Genomic DNA, 16,892 nt, shown 5'->3' with positions numbered 1-16,892 from the left:
GGTGGTGGTGGTGGTGGTGGTGTCGGTGGTGGTGGTGGTGGTGGTGGTGGTGGTGGTGGTGGTGGTGGTGGTGGTGGTGGTGGTGGTGGTGGTGGTGGTGGTGGTGGTGGTGGTGGTACTAGCAGTTGTGGTGGGGGGTTGTGGTTGGCGAAGGTGACGGCGGTGGCGATGACGTTGGAAGTGGTAATAAAAGAAGAAGTAATAGAGGTGGTGGTGGTGGTAGTACTAGTGGTACAAGTAGTACTAGTAGTGGTGGTTGTGGTGGTGGTGGTGGTGGTTTTGTTGATGGTGGGGTGCGGTGGCGGCGGTGGCGATGGCGTTGGAAGTGGTAATCAATGTAGAAGAAGTAGTGCACATAAATTATTTTATGATAGTGCTGGCTTTGTGTTCTCAATGCTGATAAGCCTGGTTATGCGGACATAATAGTATAAGTGACCATGGGAAACTAGTTTATTTAGATATAAATGAAATATAAATATAAAATGGGATTTGGCCTTATGAAAGAACCATTTAAACAGCTACGTGATGTATATCTCTATTAGCGATAAGCTTGTTGCAGTGGAATTTGCTGTATTATCGTGATGTATATCTCTATTAGCGATAAGCTTGTTGCAGTGGAATTTGCTGTATTATTTTGTACAACAACCCAAATAATCGGTATTCAAACGCTGATACATTGGCCGCATCTTCATGACGCACCTGGATCGTTTAAGTCACAAAAATGGTTGGCAACGCATGCAAAGATACGTCAATACAGTCATCCCCAATACCGTTCCCAGTGACACCCTTAGATTGAAACTCTCCGCTAATCTTCTCACGTCTGCTGATGACAGTCCAGGGAGATGTGCCCCGCTCTCACGTGTGGACCTCTAGCTACAATAGCCGTCACCGCTTGACCACGACGGTTTAAGTGTGATCATCCCGAATTATCTCGCGTTCTTTATGAGATTTTATGTGTATTATATCAACTGTGTGTATTTGGGATGTTATAGATGATAATGATGTCAAACACGTTGGTGATTGGCCGATTGTACTTGTGTTCACTTAAGGTGTAATGAAACTGTGCGTTTGCCACCTTCGTTATGTTAGATTTTAATTTAGTTTGTGTCGATAATGCATGTACTAGATTCTATATTCAGTTTTTTTCTCATGCATTTATTATTTTGATATTAATAATATTAAAAATGATAATAATGAAACAATAAAATAATAATAATAATAATAGGAGTAATAATAATAATAATATTATTATTATTATTATAATAACAATAATAATAATAATAATAATAATAATAATAATAATAATAATAATAATAATAATAATAATAATAATAATAATAATATTAATGATAATTATATTATTATTATTATTATTTTGATTTTTATTATTTTGATTTTTATTATTATTTAAGACATCGATGAAAAATGGCTTAGAATTGTGCTGAATTTCGTGATAAAAAGCATAATCCTAACACAGCGTGGCTCGCTTTCAAAAACGTTTTCTAAGCTCAAAGAAACGTGCCGATCCTAAAATAAATACGTACTTGCTATTGCATTGATAATGATAAGCACCTCTGTGGCCAATACTTTCCCGAAGCAATGAATAAACACCGCACTATGCAGCTGTTTAATTCATATGTTCATATTTTGTTGCGAATCATTATTCCGCTTGCGACATACTACATTAAGGATAAAAATAAAAATAAATGGTGTTGCTCATATAAAAGTAATAACATAATTAAGTGCATGCAATGAAAATAATCTTACGTAAAAAAACACACACAAAAATTAATCTAAAAAACACAATCAAAATCAAACGAAGGGAATTTTGATCCGTTTAATGAGTTTCAATTCCCTTCTTGTGAATTTCAAATGTTATCGAAGCAGATCAAAACAAAGTTCGACGCCGGAAAACTAAAACGTTAAACAAACGAAATTATTCACCCTATAACTCCCATTAAAGCTTCACTGCTTAAGCGGAGACAATGTTGCTCCAGCCCCGCCCACTTCGTCGCCCACCAATCAATACGCATATCCCATTCGGGGAGCCTCCTCGTAGAATTTCGCGTAGAAAAATACAACCATGGTCTGCTGGAATACTATTTGCTGTCGCGTGCCACGTGACTCCCCGCTGGTTGAATTTGCGGAATAATTTGGTGACATGAATTGAATATCCGTGAAGACCATTCGTATATGGTTCATTGTGCTTGTTTCCAGCGAGGATCGGTCTTTGGCTAATAAGCTTAAATGTGATTTTACAAGACAATTATGTTGTATTCGATAAGTTGATAGAACGGGATCGCATCGCGTTAAATGTTGGTTGGTTTTCTAAACACGAAAAGCTTTATCAATCTTTGAAATTATCGTATATGTGTTCTGTAAAAAGCATGTCTAATAAAACATAAGAATTTGCGAAAAATTGTTGAATACACATACAAAAATTAATGTACAAAACGTGCATAGACAAAGAGTAGTTATGGCTTTTGAGTGGACACATAATTAAAAACGCACACAAAGGAAAGAAGGACAATTAAAGAGAAAATTATCAACCATATTGACAGTTTCAAGTTATAATAATGTTCCAGAACGTCATGACTCCTGCGCAGATGTACCAGAGTTTATTCCGGACTTTCCCGCTTGTACCTCAGCCAGTGACTTCAACGTCAACATCAGCCTCGTTTTTCGTCGAAAATTTACTACGCGAAGGACATACCGAGTTTATGACGCGACCTATGACGTCGCTGGCGTCTCTGACGTCTATGCCGGGTGCGAACGTAGGGTTACCCGGCGGTCTGACCATGACGTCTTTTCAAGCGGGTGCAAGGACACATGACGGCGAGCATAACGTGACGTCACCGAGTAATAAGACTCCTTTCTTGAAATTCGGAGTGAATGCGATTCTTGGAACAGATAAAGAGAGTCGATCTAGTAAGTATATCAAATTTATGTAAAATATTTTAAGCAATACTTTACATGAAAAGATATACAAAAAGGCTTGGAATTATATAATTATTTTAGAAAATACTGTAAAGAAAATGTTTTGAACATAAATTTAATTCGTTTCAGCAATTGTACAAGACACGCTATTTCGTATTGTTCTACTCACGGAATATTTCTTCAGAGCATTGTATGCAACTAATGTAATTGAGAAGTAACTATTTTTCAAAGGTTGATATATTTTTGCCTATATTTGTTCATTTTTTATAGATTTTATCTGTATTTCTTACTTCATGTTCATGCAGGGAGGCTGACATTACAGCCATATATTTATTTGCAATTATTCAAACCAGCGACTTAGCTTGTTCAGGAGATGTGAGAATAGTTTAACCCATTTATGCCTAGCGTCTAGAAAAAAGGCCTTGGCAAACAGTTTAGACCCTAATGAGATGCCGCATGATGTGGCGTCTCATCAGGGTCTGAGCTGTTTGCTTAAGGAAATTTCTGTAAGAAATATTCTAATAATAGAAATAAATATACTAGACATCCCTTATTTTGGAAATAAATTGATCCAATTAAGAAGGATGGGAGAGTCCACAAGGCATAAATGGGTCACGCGGTTCAACCCACACAGACAAAACGTATCAGACGCCTTAAAGGCGCGTTCGTCATACAATATTTTTTAATTATTTTGTTAACACGATCAAGATTGTATTTGTTTTAACAAATACATAGGCAGTGGCTGAAAGTCAGTCATATCAACCACTGTGCATACGCGAAATTGCATCAAATATTTATTTTTATAATTCTGATTTTGTTGTTGTTATATTATTTTTTTACCTAAAGTTGCAAATACATTTGGTAAATCCATATTTACTGAGTGCTTGCGTAATCTATCTTTCACTATAACGATACAGGTTCGCAAAAAATCACATACATGTATTTGTCTTTCCATTCATTTTCGTCAACGTCAAAATCATAATGCACTCTTCAGGTCCATTGAGTACGTACACGGGCAGCCCCAGTCACATGACCGGAAGTCCAGGCATGTGCCCCAAGCCATGCAGCCCGTCTCTTGGGTGCCAGTCCTGTGTACCCCGCCAGCAGTTTTTCTATGAACACCCGTTTCAGGGAATGCTGAGGCACCCGTATTTCACAGGTAAGACCTTTATTGTCTAGTTGCTACAGGTGTTTTGAAAAATGAACTTTTAGTTAAATTAATCTAAGCTAACATATTATTGACCTTCGAGTCTTTCCGGGAGACAAAACACGCTTTGAAGACACATTCCAGAACTTTTAAGACAAAAGAACAATACTTATCGGATCTGTAAAAACAGTAACGTCTGTTTTCAGTGCTAATCTAGTAATACCATTAATTGGTATTATAGACATTTAACATGATTTAATTCAAACAGTAAATTAGATTCTGTGATTGGATGATCCGGTCAATTTTTAGTACGATTACCAGACCAAGATTGACATTCAAGATTTGCCCATGTTGTTCCTGATCCGTTGGTTATTTTAGGCTTATATTAGATGACCCTTCACGAACATGCATTAAACCCTCTTTTCACAGAGCGCGACAAATTTATTTCGTTATTCAAGATTTTAGGCTTGCTAGTTTATCAGCTGATCATGGGTAACATTTGTGTCGCTCGTATTTGTAGTACAAATATTATGGTCACAACAACTTGATAAATGTGAAAGATAATGCAGAATACACTCTCCATTATTTCTGCACCATTGCCTCATTTTGACCGCATGTTAACTTTATTGCTAACGATAAGTAGAGGACGAACAATTAACGGTTTTTAAGCTGTCCAGGTAGTAAAAAATGTAAGCTTTTTTTGGCGTTAGCGAAACAGGACGACAGGATTATACATTTTTTTGGAACCAAAGATAACTCAAAGTGATAACCTTACCAATATAAACATACACATACGTTTATTAGGCAAAATTTCATTTTGACGAAGCAGTGCCACAAAAGCTACAGTTTAACATACTGGGTTTAAACATCGTTTCAAAGAACTGAAAGATATAATCATAAACTCTATCGTTGCATAAATCGCGCTCTATAATCCAAAGTCATTGACAGTAGTTAAAGTACGAAGTTGTGAATATTCCTGTTTAACTAAAAACAGTTTTAATAATAATAATAATAATAATACGTGTAATTTAAAATTACATTTCTTCATCAAATCAGTAAGAAATTATCACAACGAAAAGCAGAAATATATACTTTATAATACAGATTTATTGTTAATATACATTTTTTACGCAACTCCTTTTTCTGATGTTGTTTAAAATTACTGATTACCATAAGAGTTCAGTTCAATGACTTCTAAATCAGAGCTAATTTAGCGTACACAATATGTACAAACTGACCTGTTTTATCAGAAACATTTATCCAAATGGACAGCTATAAACATCCTATGAAAACCAATAAATGCAATGTCCCATCAAACCAATATATTGACGATAAAAAAAATGCTTTGTTATTATAGAGATGAAGTAAGGTGGTATTGCGTAAGTAGATTGGTAGATGAAAGGGCATATAATACGGCATTGTATGGTTAAATTTGTATTTAGTACTTCATGATATCTTCACAAATATGTATCGTTTTTTAATTTGAAACGAGTCAGTTTTTTGATACAAAATAGTTTTGCGGGCAAATTTATCGGCAAAAACCAGAAAAGTATAATGAATGAATGAAATTTACTTGAAATACCTAGATTTTGCCCAGCTGTGAGTAGAAACCCACTCAAATATAGAAACAAATCTTTTTCGGAATTATTTAAAATTGTACACAACGATTTCATCGACTTTTGCAAATCAATACGATAACGGAAGAAAAGTGAAATTACGTGACTTTATTTTATGCTTTCCGGTGGTTTATAGAGAAATATCATTGAATTAAAACTGATAATTTCACTGTTTCAAACAGTGAAAATTATCGATAAATTTCACTGTTTACCGTGAAATGACGTCATTTTTTGACGAAATGACGTCATTATCACAGGGAAATTCCTTAGTGAAACTCTTGTACAATGTATATAAACTGTAAAAAAAAAAATTAAAAAAAATGTTGGATTCGGTGGAATATCGATAATCCACCGAATCCATCAAATATCCTTTATTTTTTTCGGAGGAACAGCAGCGATATTACATTTTATCAGCTTCGACACAATAATAGTATTTGGTTAAATTCTTTTAAGTATATAATTGAATGCTGAAGCGGTTTTTGTTAACATGAAAGGAAAAACAACAACAACTGCACACACTTGTCAATTTAAAAAAAAAATCTGGTCAAAATGCTTCGGAAGATATTGTTAAAGTTTAAAGTTTGATATCATATTTCCAGTTAATTTTATCAATATACGCGCTAATTGACACGTTCTAGCGTCATTGAGAATCAAAGAGAGTTAAATAAGCGCTCCCCGTTATTGTTCCTATAAATATATGCAGTACATATGAGTCGCGTTCTGAGAAAACTAGGCAGAATGCATGTGCGTCAAGTGTCGTCCCAGCTTAGCCTGTCCAGTCAGCACAGGCTAATCAGGGACGACACTTTCAGCTTTTATGACATTTTTCGTTTTAATGAAGACTCTTCTTAGCAAAAATCCAATTAAGGCGGAGAGTGTCGTCCTTGATTAGCCTGTGCGGACTGAACAGGCTAATCTGGGACGACACTTCACGCACATGCATTAAGCCCAGTATTCTCAGAACGCGACTCATATATCAAATATTCACTTAAACATATGTTTGCAAGTACTGTAATGACAAAGGCGAATACTTATTTTGAAAGGTATTTAAATATCTCTCATCTTTTAACAATTGCAACGTATTGAGTAATGCATAGTATATAAGGGATCATATTTTGAATAACGTAATGCACTTTTTATTACGTTTGTCAAACTGAAATTGTACAAACCTTATTACTTTAATGGCTGTCAATAGTCTCATTGCATAAAATCGTCAGACATTAAATGTCAGATCACACTGTAACGCGAACGGACCCAAGATAACTGATAAACGAATGCATTATTTAATCAATATGCACTTCTCTCCTGCCATCTTTTAACTTTCATATCTTATATATATTTATTTGAAATAAATATTAGCTAACTAGCTATAAATTATGTCAAAGCATTATGCTATTTTTCCTTAATTAACACATAACAATAAAAAGCAGTTAAGTTTATTGCTGACTACTCGATTAATACAAAAGCGGTCATATCTACGTTAACATATCGAATAGACTGTTAACAAAATAAGTTGCCTGCGGTGTAATTACATACAAATCTACGGGTTTTATCTTGCAAGAAGAATGTACATTCATTAATTACATGATTGTGATTGATGATAAGATGCAGCCTTGCCTTAAACGTTTAAGTTTTCATAGTTTATTAGTATGTGTATTCGTAAATGTCTGTTTTACGTTATGTAATGTTATTTTGTTATACCTAGTTACGTGACAGAAAATAAAATGTATACTTAAGTATGAAGACGATGTACTTGTGTATAAGTCTGAATAAACTGTCCGTCTGTCTTAAAGTAACATTACTACTCAAAATCAACGAAAATTTCGTACAATATTTCGTCAAATAAAGCTAAACAATTAAAAATCATTGTTCCTTATGGCCATTGTCGAAATTTCAATGCAAGATGTGGTCTGGTAAAATAGATGTTTGTGGATACAAAATGCTCGTTTTTATTATGGTTTTAACATGGTACCATTTTGGTGTTCGTGTGTCGTATCAATAGATATATTCGCAGGGAATTAATATGGAATTTATTGTGGTCACAAATTAATAAAAACGAGCATTTTGTATCTACAAAAATCTATGTAATCATACCACATCTAGCGTTGCAATTGTGGCTATTGCTATAAAGAACACTGATTGTTTAGGTATTAACTTTATTTTACGAAATACTTTACGAAATTTTCGTTGATTTTGAGCGTTATAGAGACTTTACACGAATATCGTCGCAATAAAGATGTATTTAAAACAAAACTAGACATGATTAAAATGAATGCAGTTTAATGTTCTTAAGATGTCGACAGCTATTACGTAGAAGCAAGCAACTAAAGCTGTGTACATCGATAAGATGAAGATTAATTTAGAACAAACTGTCGAATTCTTCGAAAACATTTCATTTCTTTATTCAACACCCCAATAAAAGAATCGAGTTGGGAGGTATCTACAAACGTCGTTCAATCTGTTTAAATTGACTCTTTAGCAGTGTTTTAGATATCTCAAACAGAATACCTGCAATTATCCCCTGATGTTGACATTGAAACCATTGAAGTTCGCCGCACTTCATTTTGTCAAATTTTGCTATTCAAACGGTTTAATGACAATGATGCCACGGACAAACGTGCGAGGTTATTATACCCTTATGATTATTCATTACACATTTGAACATAAAAGGCAATCGAGATAAACGCTTACTTTAAAATCGACAGGTTGTTTATTTAAAAGTCTGTCTACATATTGAATTGCGATTAAGGATCGAAGTATACGTGGATTTTGCGTGAGAAAAGAGATGTACTGGACGTATTTAATGCAAATAATTGTACAAACGATAAGAATGCTTATTGAACGAAATGCTTTGTTTGAAAAAAGATGCGTCCCCAGTATGTCGCACAATTGGGAATGCGAATTATGAATGACAAAAGTAATCTCACGGCCGATTTTTATATATTAAAAGAAACACTATACATATTGTTAAAAAAAACTATATTCTAAATATGGAGCATACGTAGTTACAAGGTGATTGCATTCATGTCCGCATAATGATGGGTTCGAATGCTCATATTATTTAGTTATTGCGCTGTATTATGCGATCACATTAAACAATTAACATTAGGAAATAGTACCATATGCTGCGGGTTTGATCTCTAAACACTCATTCACAACAACAATAAAGCAAAGCTTTTCCCTTATTTCATTTGTATCATATATAAATAATGACGATATCGGGGCATTGACAACAAAATAGATATGCTGCAACATCTTGCAAGAAGCGTGTTAGAGGCACATTCGCTTATATCATGCAAATTTGTCATCGCATAAAGGCCATATGAAATTTAGCCCGTTATATAAACAGCCCGGCCCGTTTAATCGATTACCTGAGACAAATATGGTCTAATATTTTTGTTTACGCTTTGCTGTTACACAATTAATAAAATGGATGAAACAAATAACACTAACAATAATTGGAAAATGATTAACTCATATTTCCAGAGCACGAATCAAGATGTTACCAAGTGGAATAATTAAAACCCCCATAGACACACGCCGAATAGGTGTCGTGATTTTCAAAGGCAGCCCGCCGATTTGCAAATTACCAAGATACTGATCTTTATTACCTCTATTTTGCTCAGGCCCGTCGTCACAGGTTGCTAAGAAGTAGAGGCACTAAACAATTAAATATTAATTAAACAAATTATTACCGTTAGCAGCACTTTACCACGGGCTGAAGTTCCACACTGAGTTCAGTTTTGTGATCGAAGTTCGTTGCGTAAGCTATGTGTTAACTATTTTAAATGAACATGAAGAGGTCTGATTCATACCGCGCATTTTGGTTTACTATTTAACATCTACATGTATACCATTCGTCTTAAATACAAATACAGGGTACAGGATCAACGGGGTTTACATGGGTTTACACTCGGGCTGAACAGGGCGTTAACACGCCGTTAAGAACTTTAGTTTTGAAAATATCTCAAGTTAATGAAAAACATTTTGCACAAATATTTAGTGCACAAAAGATAGTTTTTTTTCTTGCAGTTTGTGTCGATCGGGCTGAACAGGACGTAAACACGCCGTTAAGAATTTTATTTTTGAAAATACCTCAAGTTATTGAAATAGATTTTTCAAAAATATTTAGTGCACAAAAGACAGTGTTTTTTCTTGCAGTTTGTGTCGATATCTTAAAGATTTAAGAATAAATCCTTTAGTGCGTTTGAAACCGATGCCAACATTTCACGTTGCGTGCTGCATACCCGTGTAGATGAATGCTGTACAGACCGAATTTTTGGATAAGAACACAGGCCTATTAAATAAAGTAATTTTGTATTTGGAAATTGCCATTAGCAGCATATGCACTAGTTAAAATTCTTAAGAAAAAAAACGTTTTGAAAAGTTATTAAAAAAACACACACTACAACACCACTTACCGGCGTGTTTACATCCAGTAAAGTTAATTTGTGAACCCCATATATACTGTATATATAAATATATTCAATATGGTTTGAAAGAAAACGGTTTTACTTTCTTACATACATAGATGTATATTATATTCACTTCCAGGTTCTTGGTAGGGAAAAATAAACGTACGAACCTTGGTAATATACAACTGTATTCGTTGATAATCACAAACATGCCTTGAAGTACAGCGATAAGTTCAGTGCGGCGATTCGGCATTGGCGGTGCGCGTAAATAGCGCAGCTGCTAAACTAGCGTGTACAAGCCGCATATTGTGCGGAAATGGGAGTTATGCCATACGCGACTAGCGTCTCAGTAGACCAGCGTGCGCAAATGCACAGTGAGTCGCGTTCTGAGAAAACAGGGCTTAATGCATGTGCGTTAAGTGTCGTCCCAGTCCGCACAGGCTAATCAGGGACGACACTTTCCGCCTAAACTTGATTTTGGGTAAGGAGAGACTTCATTGAAACTAAAAATACCATAAAAGCGGAGAGTGTCGACCCTGATTAGCCTGTGCGGACTGCACAGGCTAATCTGGGACGACACTATACGAACATGCATTAAGCCCAGTTTTCTCAGTACAAGGCTCACAGTCTGATCAGGAGCTTCACTGTCCGCTATGACGTCATGCACGGTTTCGTGATCCCATGAGCTGACATTATGACTCGATGTAAGAGAATATGTATGCAGAGGCATATCTTGATTATGCCTGTCCCGGTATTTTCATATGCCCATTTACGTTTGACGCGAGTAATACTTAACGATGCAAACGTTTTGAAATTCCTTTATTTTTTATTTACCCAGGGTCCCCGCTACTGCCGATGCCGAGTGCATTCTCGTTCCTCAGTCAGATGAGGGGGAAGCCGCGGCGGGGGATGTTGAGGCGGGCGGTGTTTTCGGACATGCAGCGGAAGGGGCTCGAGAAGATGTTCCAGAAACAGAAGTACATCAGCAAGCCGGACCGTAAGAAGCTGGCAAACAAACTTGGACTAAAGGACTCGCAGGTAAATGTTGATTTTGTATAGTAACATTTGGCGTTTTCCTTCTCTTTGTCATAATCATCATTTAAAGACATCATCAACATCATCATCATCATCATCATCATCATCATCATCATCATCATCATCATCATCATCATCATCATCGTCATCATCATCATCGTCATCATCATCATCATCATCATCATCATCATCATCATAATCATCATCATCATCATCATCATTATCATCATCATCATCATCATCATCATCATCATCATCATCATCATCATCATCATCATCATTATCATCATCAAACTCATCATCAAACCCATGCACTAGTTTTCCTTTCGATCATAATCCTCAACGTCTCACTATATGCATATCTATGAACCTGCTTCAAAATTACAACCACAACGATACAATACAATAATATTTAAGAACCACAGGCGGATCACTATCTGTGTATATCCGATGTCATCAACATTTAAGGATCAAATTCCCGACCTTTGAAAGCGCAATAGAAGTGAAATCATGTTTGATTATGTGCCAATGTTCCCATGACACAAAACACTCGTTAATGCATACATAAACGTACTTTAGAGGATGGAAGGTTCAAACAAAGGTACTAAAATGCTAAAAAAAACAGACTCGGAACAGTTAATAATTTCACTTAAAACCCGTAGTAAAACTTATCAAAGAATGCTAGTGATCATTTTTAAACACAAACATTGCTATGTTAATGGACAGAATCCCCTTGTGTCAGTGCTGGTCTATGAACGTTATAAAAATACAGCCACAACTGTCGAACGCACTTCGCACAAGGAGACTCTAAGTGAGATTTCCGTTCAATGAACACCCCATAAACTCCCCAATGGGCGTGCATAAACTAATTATACGTCAGCTCCAGATTGCCATATAGTTCCCATTACAGTAAGCTTCCGCGCAAATAAATCGAGCTAAACTTGCGAAGATGGCCTGCTTCATTACTTCGCGACTTCTGTGGTTGACACATCCGCGAATCTCACAGCATGTGAACCGCTGTAATGAGAAGACAATTCTTTTATTTTATCCTGTAATTGTTTTCTTATAGCAATTTTATACTTTTCTGTCATTCTGTGTATTCGGGCGAAAGTTATCTATAGGCAAACACATGAGCTACATTTATATCATCGGTATCTTCGGAGTTTGTGCATTGATGGTGCTTTGAAAATGACTCTAATATCGGTTGTATTAATCCACACTTGTTACACACGCGTCTAAATAATAAAGGAAATAGTTTAACAATTATCGGAATAAATATGTGAAAAACGCGAAATGATTGTCTTGACAATGCGTTAATCCACTCGGCGCGTTTTGTACCAATCAGTCACTTCGCAAATGTAACAGCGCTTGTAGAAGTTGACAAGTAGGCGTGGCTTAAGATTAAAAAAGTAGGCATGTCATTATTTATCAAATGCTTGAACAATATAGTATCGTACGTACAATACGGTAAACAAGTTACTACTTTATATGCAGTGTTCATACATGGTCGACAAATTGTTTATACATACACTTCAACACCGTTATTTCGAACACCGATAATCCGAAGTCACCGTTATTTCGAAGTATTTTTCGGGTCCCGATTGTAGTTCTGCTTTGTTCAATGTAAAATTTCATTGTTAATCCGAACTTCGTTTAACCGAAGAAATCGTTAATTCGAAGTGTTTATGTCGGTCCAAACACTATAATTCGCACCTTATTATCAATCTTTAATCCGAAGTCAAAACTGCAAAACACTGAGCGTAATTTCACACCTATGTCGTCTGCGCGTTGTGCGTCAAAGCCGATAATTACACCTTTGTCGCCTGCGCGTAGCATGTTAATTTTATAATGTCGTCAAAAGCCGACGACGAGGCCGACAACACATGAATGAACATGATATCTAATCAACGTGTGATCACATGCATCAACGACGTAAGGCAGTTCTGCGAGCAAAACACGGGCGGAAGCCAGTTCATCAATTTCCTTGACAAATTGGAGAAATATGTAACACGCGTCCAGTTTAGTGCTGCTAACGCCGGTGTTCAGAAAGACATCGCGTCTTATTTAAAAAAAAGTGAATTCATTTCCGAAAATGTATTCATATGTATTAACATGTATGATGCGCTATGCATTATATTTTATATGTTCTGTAATTAGAGAAAAATAAAAAGAAGAAAAAGAATCGTTTTATTCCTCCGTTTGTTACAAGTAGAAATCAATTGCTATCTGACTAGTTTACGTTTTTAAGTAAAACAATTATTAAAAGTACATGTACACTGTGACCCAACCATGCGAATTCCACAATGTTGTATTTTTTCAGGATCAAAGAAGTCGTCTGTCAAATGTTTATTTCGAATAATCGTTAATCCGAAGTTTTTTTAACGGTCCCGACGACTTCGAAATAACGGTGTTGAAGTGTATCTTCTCTTTTTCAGGTAAAGATCTGGTTTCAGAACAGACGCATGAAATGGCGCAATTCCAAGGAAAGAGAACTCTTGTCTTCCGGTGGATCACGTGATAATACGCTTCCCAATAAAAACAATCAAACTCCAGATTTAAATGACGTAAATACGAAAGATACAAGTGACGTAGAAGATAATTCCGAACCAGAGTACAGCGGCGAGTCTTCGACGTTAGAAAATCGACCGGAGGAAACGGTGTCCGATTTAAATCCATACGCCCAAATGACTGTGACGTCACAGCAGATTTTTAGACAAATGGGTGACGTTGAAGACGATTTAGAATCCGTTTCTGACAGTGGTGAAGAAGAGATTGATGTGTCCTAAGCAATTTCCACGTGTTCTATACATAGTTGTTTTTGTTACAACATATACTAGTATTTATAATGTACACCGTATTTTAAATTCTATCTATGCGGTGCATGCTTTTGTGGAAAACAGAAATACGAATATTGACGGGATTGTATTATTTATTAATCGTTCACGGTTAATCGTTACAGGTACAGCATTAATTAAATGATGACAATCGCGTAATCGATACACGTTTATGATTGAAATATGCGCATTCGTTTGCAAAACGTAATGCGTAAGTTTATGTTTTTTGCAGATGTATCCACTGTATCTCCATGCAGTCATTAAGCACGATGTGCTTACTAAATGTCTATATCGTGTTTCTCTTATTTAATCGTAAATTTACTAATTTGAAGTTAGTCACTGTATTTACAACTTGAACTCAGTCTCAAACGTCACACCGAACTGCATACGTCTGAAACACCCAACATTTCTGTATTTATAATAAAGAACCTCATATTATTGCGTTGTTTCTTCATATATATTGAATGTTCTACTACGAAACCTGCAAACTTGCTTATAAAAAGGAGGAAATTAAACCCTGAAATATTCTGCCTCAATAATGAGCGGTAACAACACATTCCAAGAATGCGCTACCAAAATAAAATAGAGCCAATATATTGACCCTCAGCGACATAATCAATGATGATCAAGTTACGAAGTATAAAAACCATCGCGTAATCGAGTCGCAGTGGTGTAGTGGCTATGGTGTCCGCCTAGCCATCGGGGGGTTACGGGTTCGAGTCCCATTTTGGGAGCGTTAAATAGCTTTGCAAATTAATGTTCGTGGTCGTTGTGACAGGTGCAAATACAAAGCCTTATACAGTTGATTGATTTTGTAGCTCCGTTAAATGTCCATCGTTTCGTTTTCAAGTTTTGATGTGCAATCTTCAACAGCTACCTAACTAGCGTTAGTTTATAATGAACATTGATTGGGTACAAATGAGCCTTGTTCTGAGAAAACTGGGCTTAATACACGTGAGTTAAGTGTCATCCCAGATTAGCCTGTGCAGTCCGCACAGGCTAATCAGGGACGACACTTTCCGCCTAAACTTGATTTTCGGTAAGGAGGGACTTCCTTAAAACTAAAAATACCATAAAGCGGAAAGTGTCTTCCCTGATTAGCCTGTGTGGACTGCACAGGCTAATCTAGGACGACAATTTACGCACATGCATTAAGTCCAGTTTTCTCAGAACGCGGCTCAAATAATTGACGGAGCAGGAACCATAACGGACGATTATGGACGGATCGTCGTTAGAAATAGTAAATACTATGTCAAAGACAAATCAAGATAAATATTTAGTTAAACGACTTGTTAAAACCGAAATACGACTTTCATGTCAAAGTGTGTTACGTTATAACACACGGCGGAAAGTTGATATGAATTGAATCAAATCACTCGTGCTTCCGGTAATTGGTTATTCGACAACTTATTATAACAAACAAGTATTTTTTATGTTTAATTTAAATTAGACTTTAATTTTAAATGAGCGTCAGAAATTAGGTTCAGTTAATCGAGACTCTACCAGCTGTTTTTCTTGCAACACATTCGGGATTTTGTGGACAAATGAAATAATTAAAGAAACACTATGTACCATGTAAATAAACATAATGTATGTACAACACGAGTGCCATGTGTTTTGTATTTTCGTTGATGTTTTGACTAAACGCAAGGTTTAACAAATAGTTCTTAAATGTGTAAAGCAATTTTATTGAAACCGAATAACACAGACATGACGCATTTGAAGAACGTGAATATGATAGACACGTCCCATTTTGCTATGAATAGTTCATACACTGCCACAGCTATTGTTAAAGAATTTTGCAAGCATCTACCATCACAAATATAACCATGCGTGCATAAGTAAATCACAAAAAAAAACACGCTTCCTTCTGTAAAAACTGTACTAACCGCTTTACACGAGCTGTCCTATTGCGGGTATTGGATGGTGTATTCCGGAGGCGTTTCAGCCAATTGCTTCCTGCATTTTCATTGAGCAATAATCGTGTTGTGTCTGCTATCATGTTTCCAATTCTATACTTTTGAAAAATTGAAAATATTGAAAAAGAACACACACAACAAACAAACAAAACACAATTTTTCTTTAACATCTTACATTTTCGTACATTTTAAATGTAGTACATGGTCTCCACGTCATAGCGGTATTTTTGTCTGTGCATCTATGTAAAGGGCGATATATATTTGATTATGTTTTGATCCAATAACTGAATACTTCAAAATGAAATTTTAATATTCTGATATAGAGCAGTTATAGTTTCTGATTGAATACAATATTAGGATATTCTCATTAATGCCATTTTCCACCTAATTCGGAAAACTTTATGCTTAAAAAGCGTTGTAATAAATGTCGCAAATATCTGTTATAAATGACACTCCCGATGACAAAGACGGTGTAATCACGTTTTGGCATATCCGTGAAATGCACAATAATTTATTATTCAATCAAAATTAAATTATATTTAAATTACTTGACCAGTATCGCCCGCGTTTGCTCACATTTTAAGAATGCAAACCAAAGGTCACGCAATATGAAACGGTCATTTTGTCGTCGAAAATGTACCGGGACTTTTGGAATCCATTAACGTCGCCAGTGTTGCCGACGAACTGGACAGCGTTGACCAGCGGTCAGTAATGTATTCAGTGTGAATTTTCTAACTGACCACTTCGGAATACGGCCGATTTGATTATGAATGCGAAACACTGGATAATCAGTCCAGTTGGAAGCTTCAAAGGCGACGTATTAGTTTTTATTGTGGAAATATTTCTATAAGGTACCATCTGTATTCTGACCGATGTGAGCCCGAACTATTTTGTCGGACTCTGTATCACGGACAAAACGAATAAATCAGAAAATACGAGCAGAAGTTATGACAAAATCGGCTTCTTTGGGCGATTTGCATGCATAGGAA

General features: G+C 35.9%; 1 protein-coding gene across 1 annotated transcript; it reads left to right on the top strand.

Moving 5' to 3' along the window:
- The first annotated feature begins 2,548 nt into the window (after window positions 1-2,548).
- On the top strand, window positions 2,549-14,384 carry LOC127871939 (homeobox protein DBX1-like). Its single transcript, XM_052415229.1, has 4 exons — window positions 2,549-2,928; window positions 3,932-4,096; window positions 10,954-11,153; window positions 13,586-14,384. The coding sequence occupies exons 1-4, from the start codon at window positions 2,577-2,579 to the stop codon at window positions 13,934-13,936; spliced, it is 1,068 nt and encodes a 355-aa protein (XP_052271189.1). The 5' UTR covers window positions 2,549-2,576; the 3' UTR covers window positions 13,937-14,384.
- Window positions 14,385-16,892: the final 2,508 nt, after the last annotated feature.

This window comes from Dreissena polymorpha, chromosome 1, assembly GCF_020536995.1.
Source record: "Dreissena polymorpha isolate Duluth1 chromosome 1, UMN_Dpol_1.0, whole genome shotgun sequence".
Classification (NCBI taxonomy): domain Eukaryota; kingdom Metazoa; phylum Mollusca; class Bivalvia; order Myida; family Dreissenidae; genus Dreissena; species Dreissena polymorpha.
This window is presented reverse-complemented; position numbering and strand designations above follow the sequence as displayed.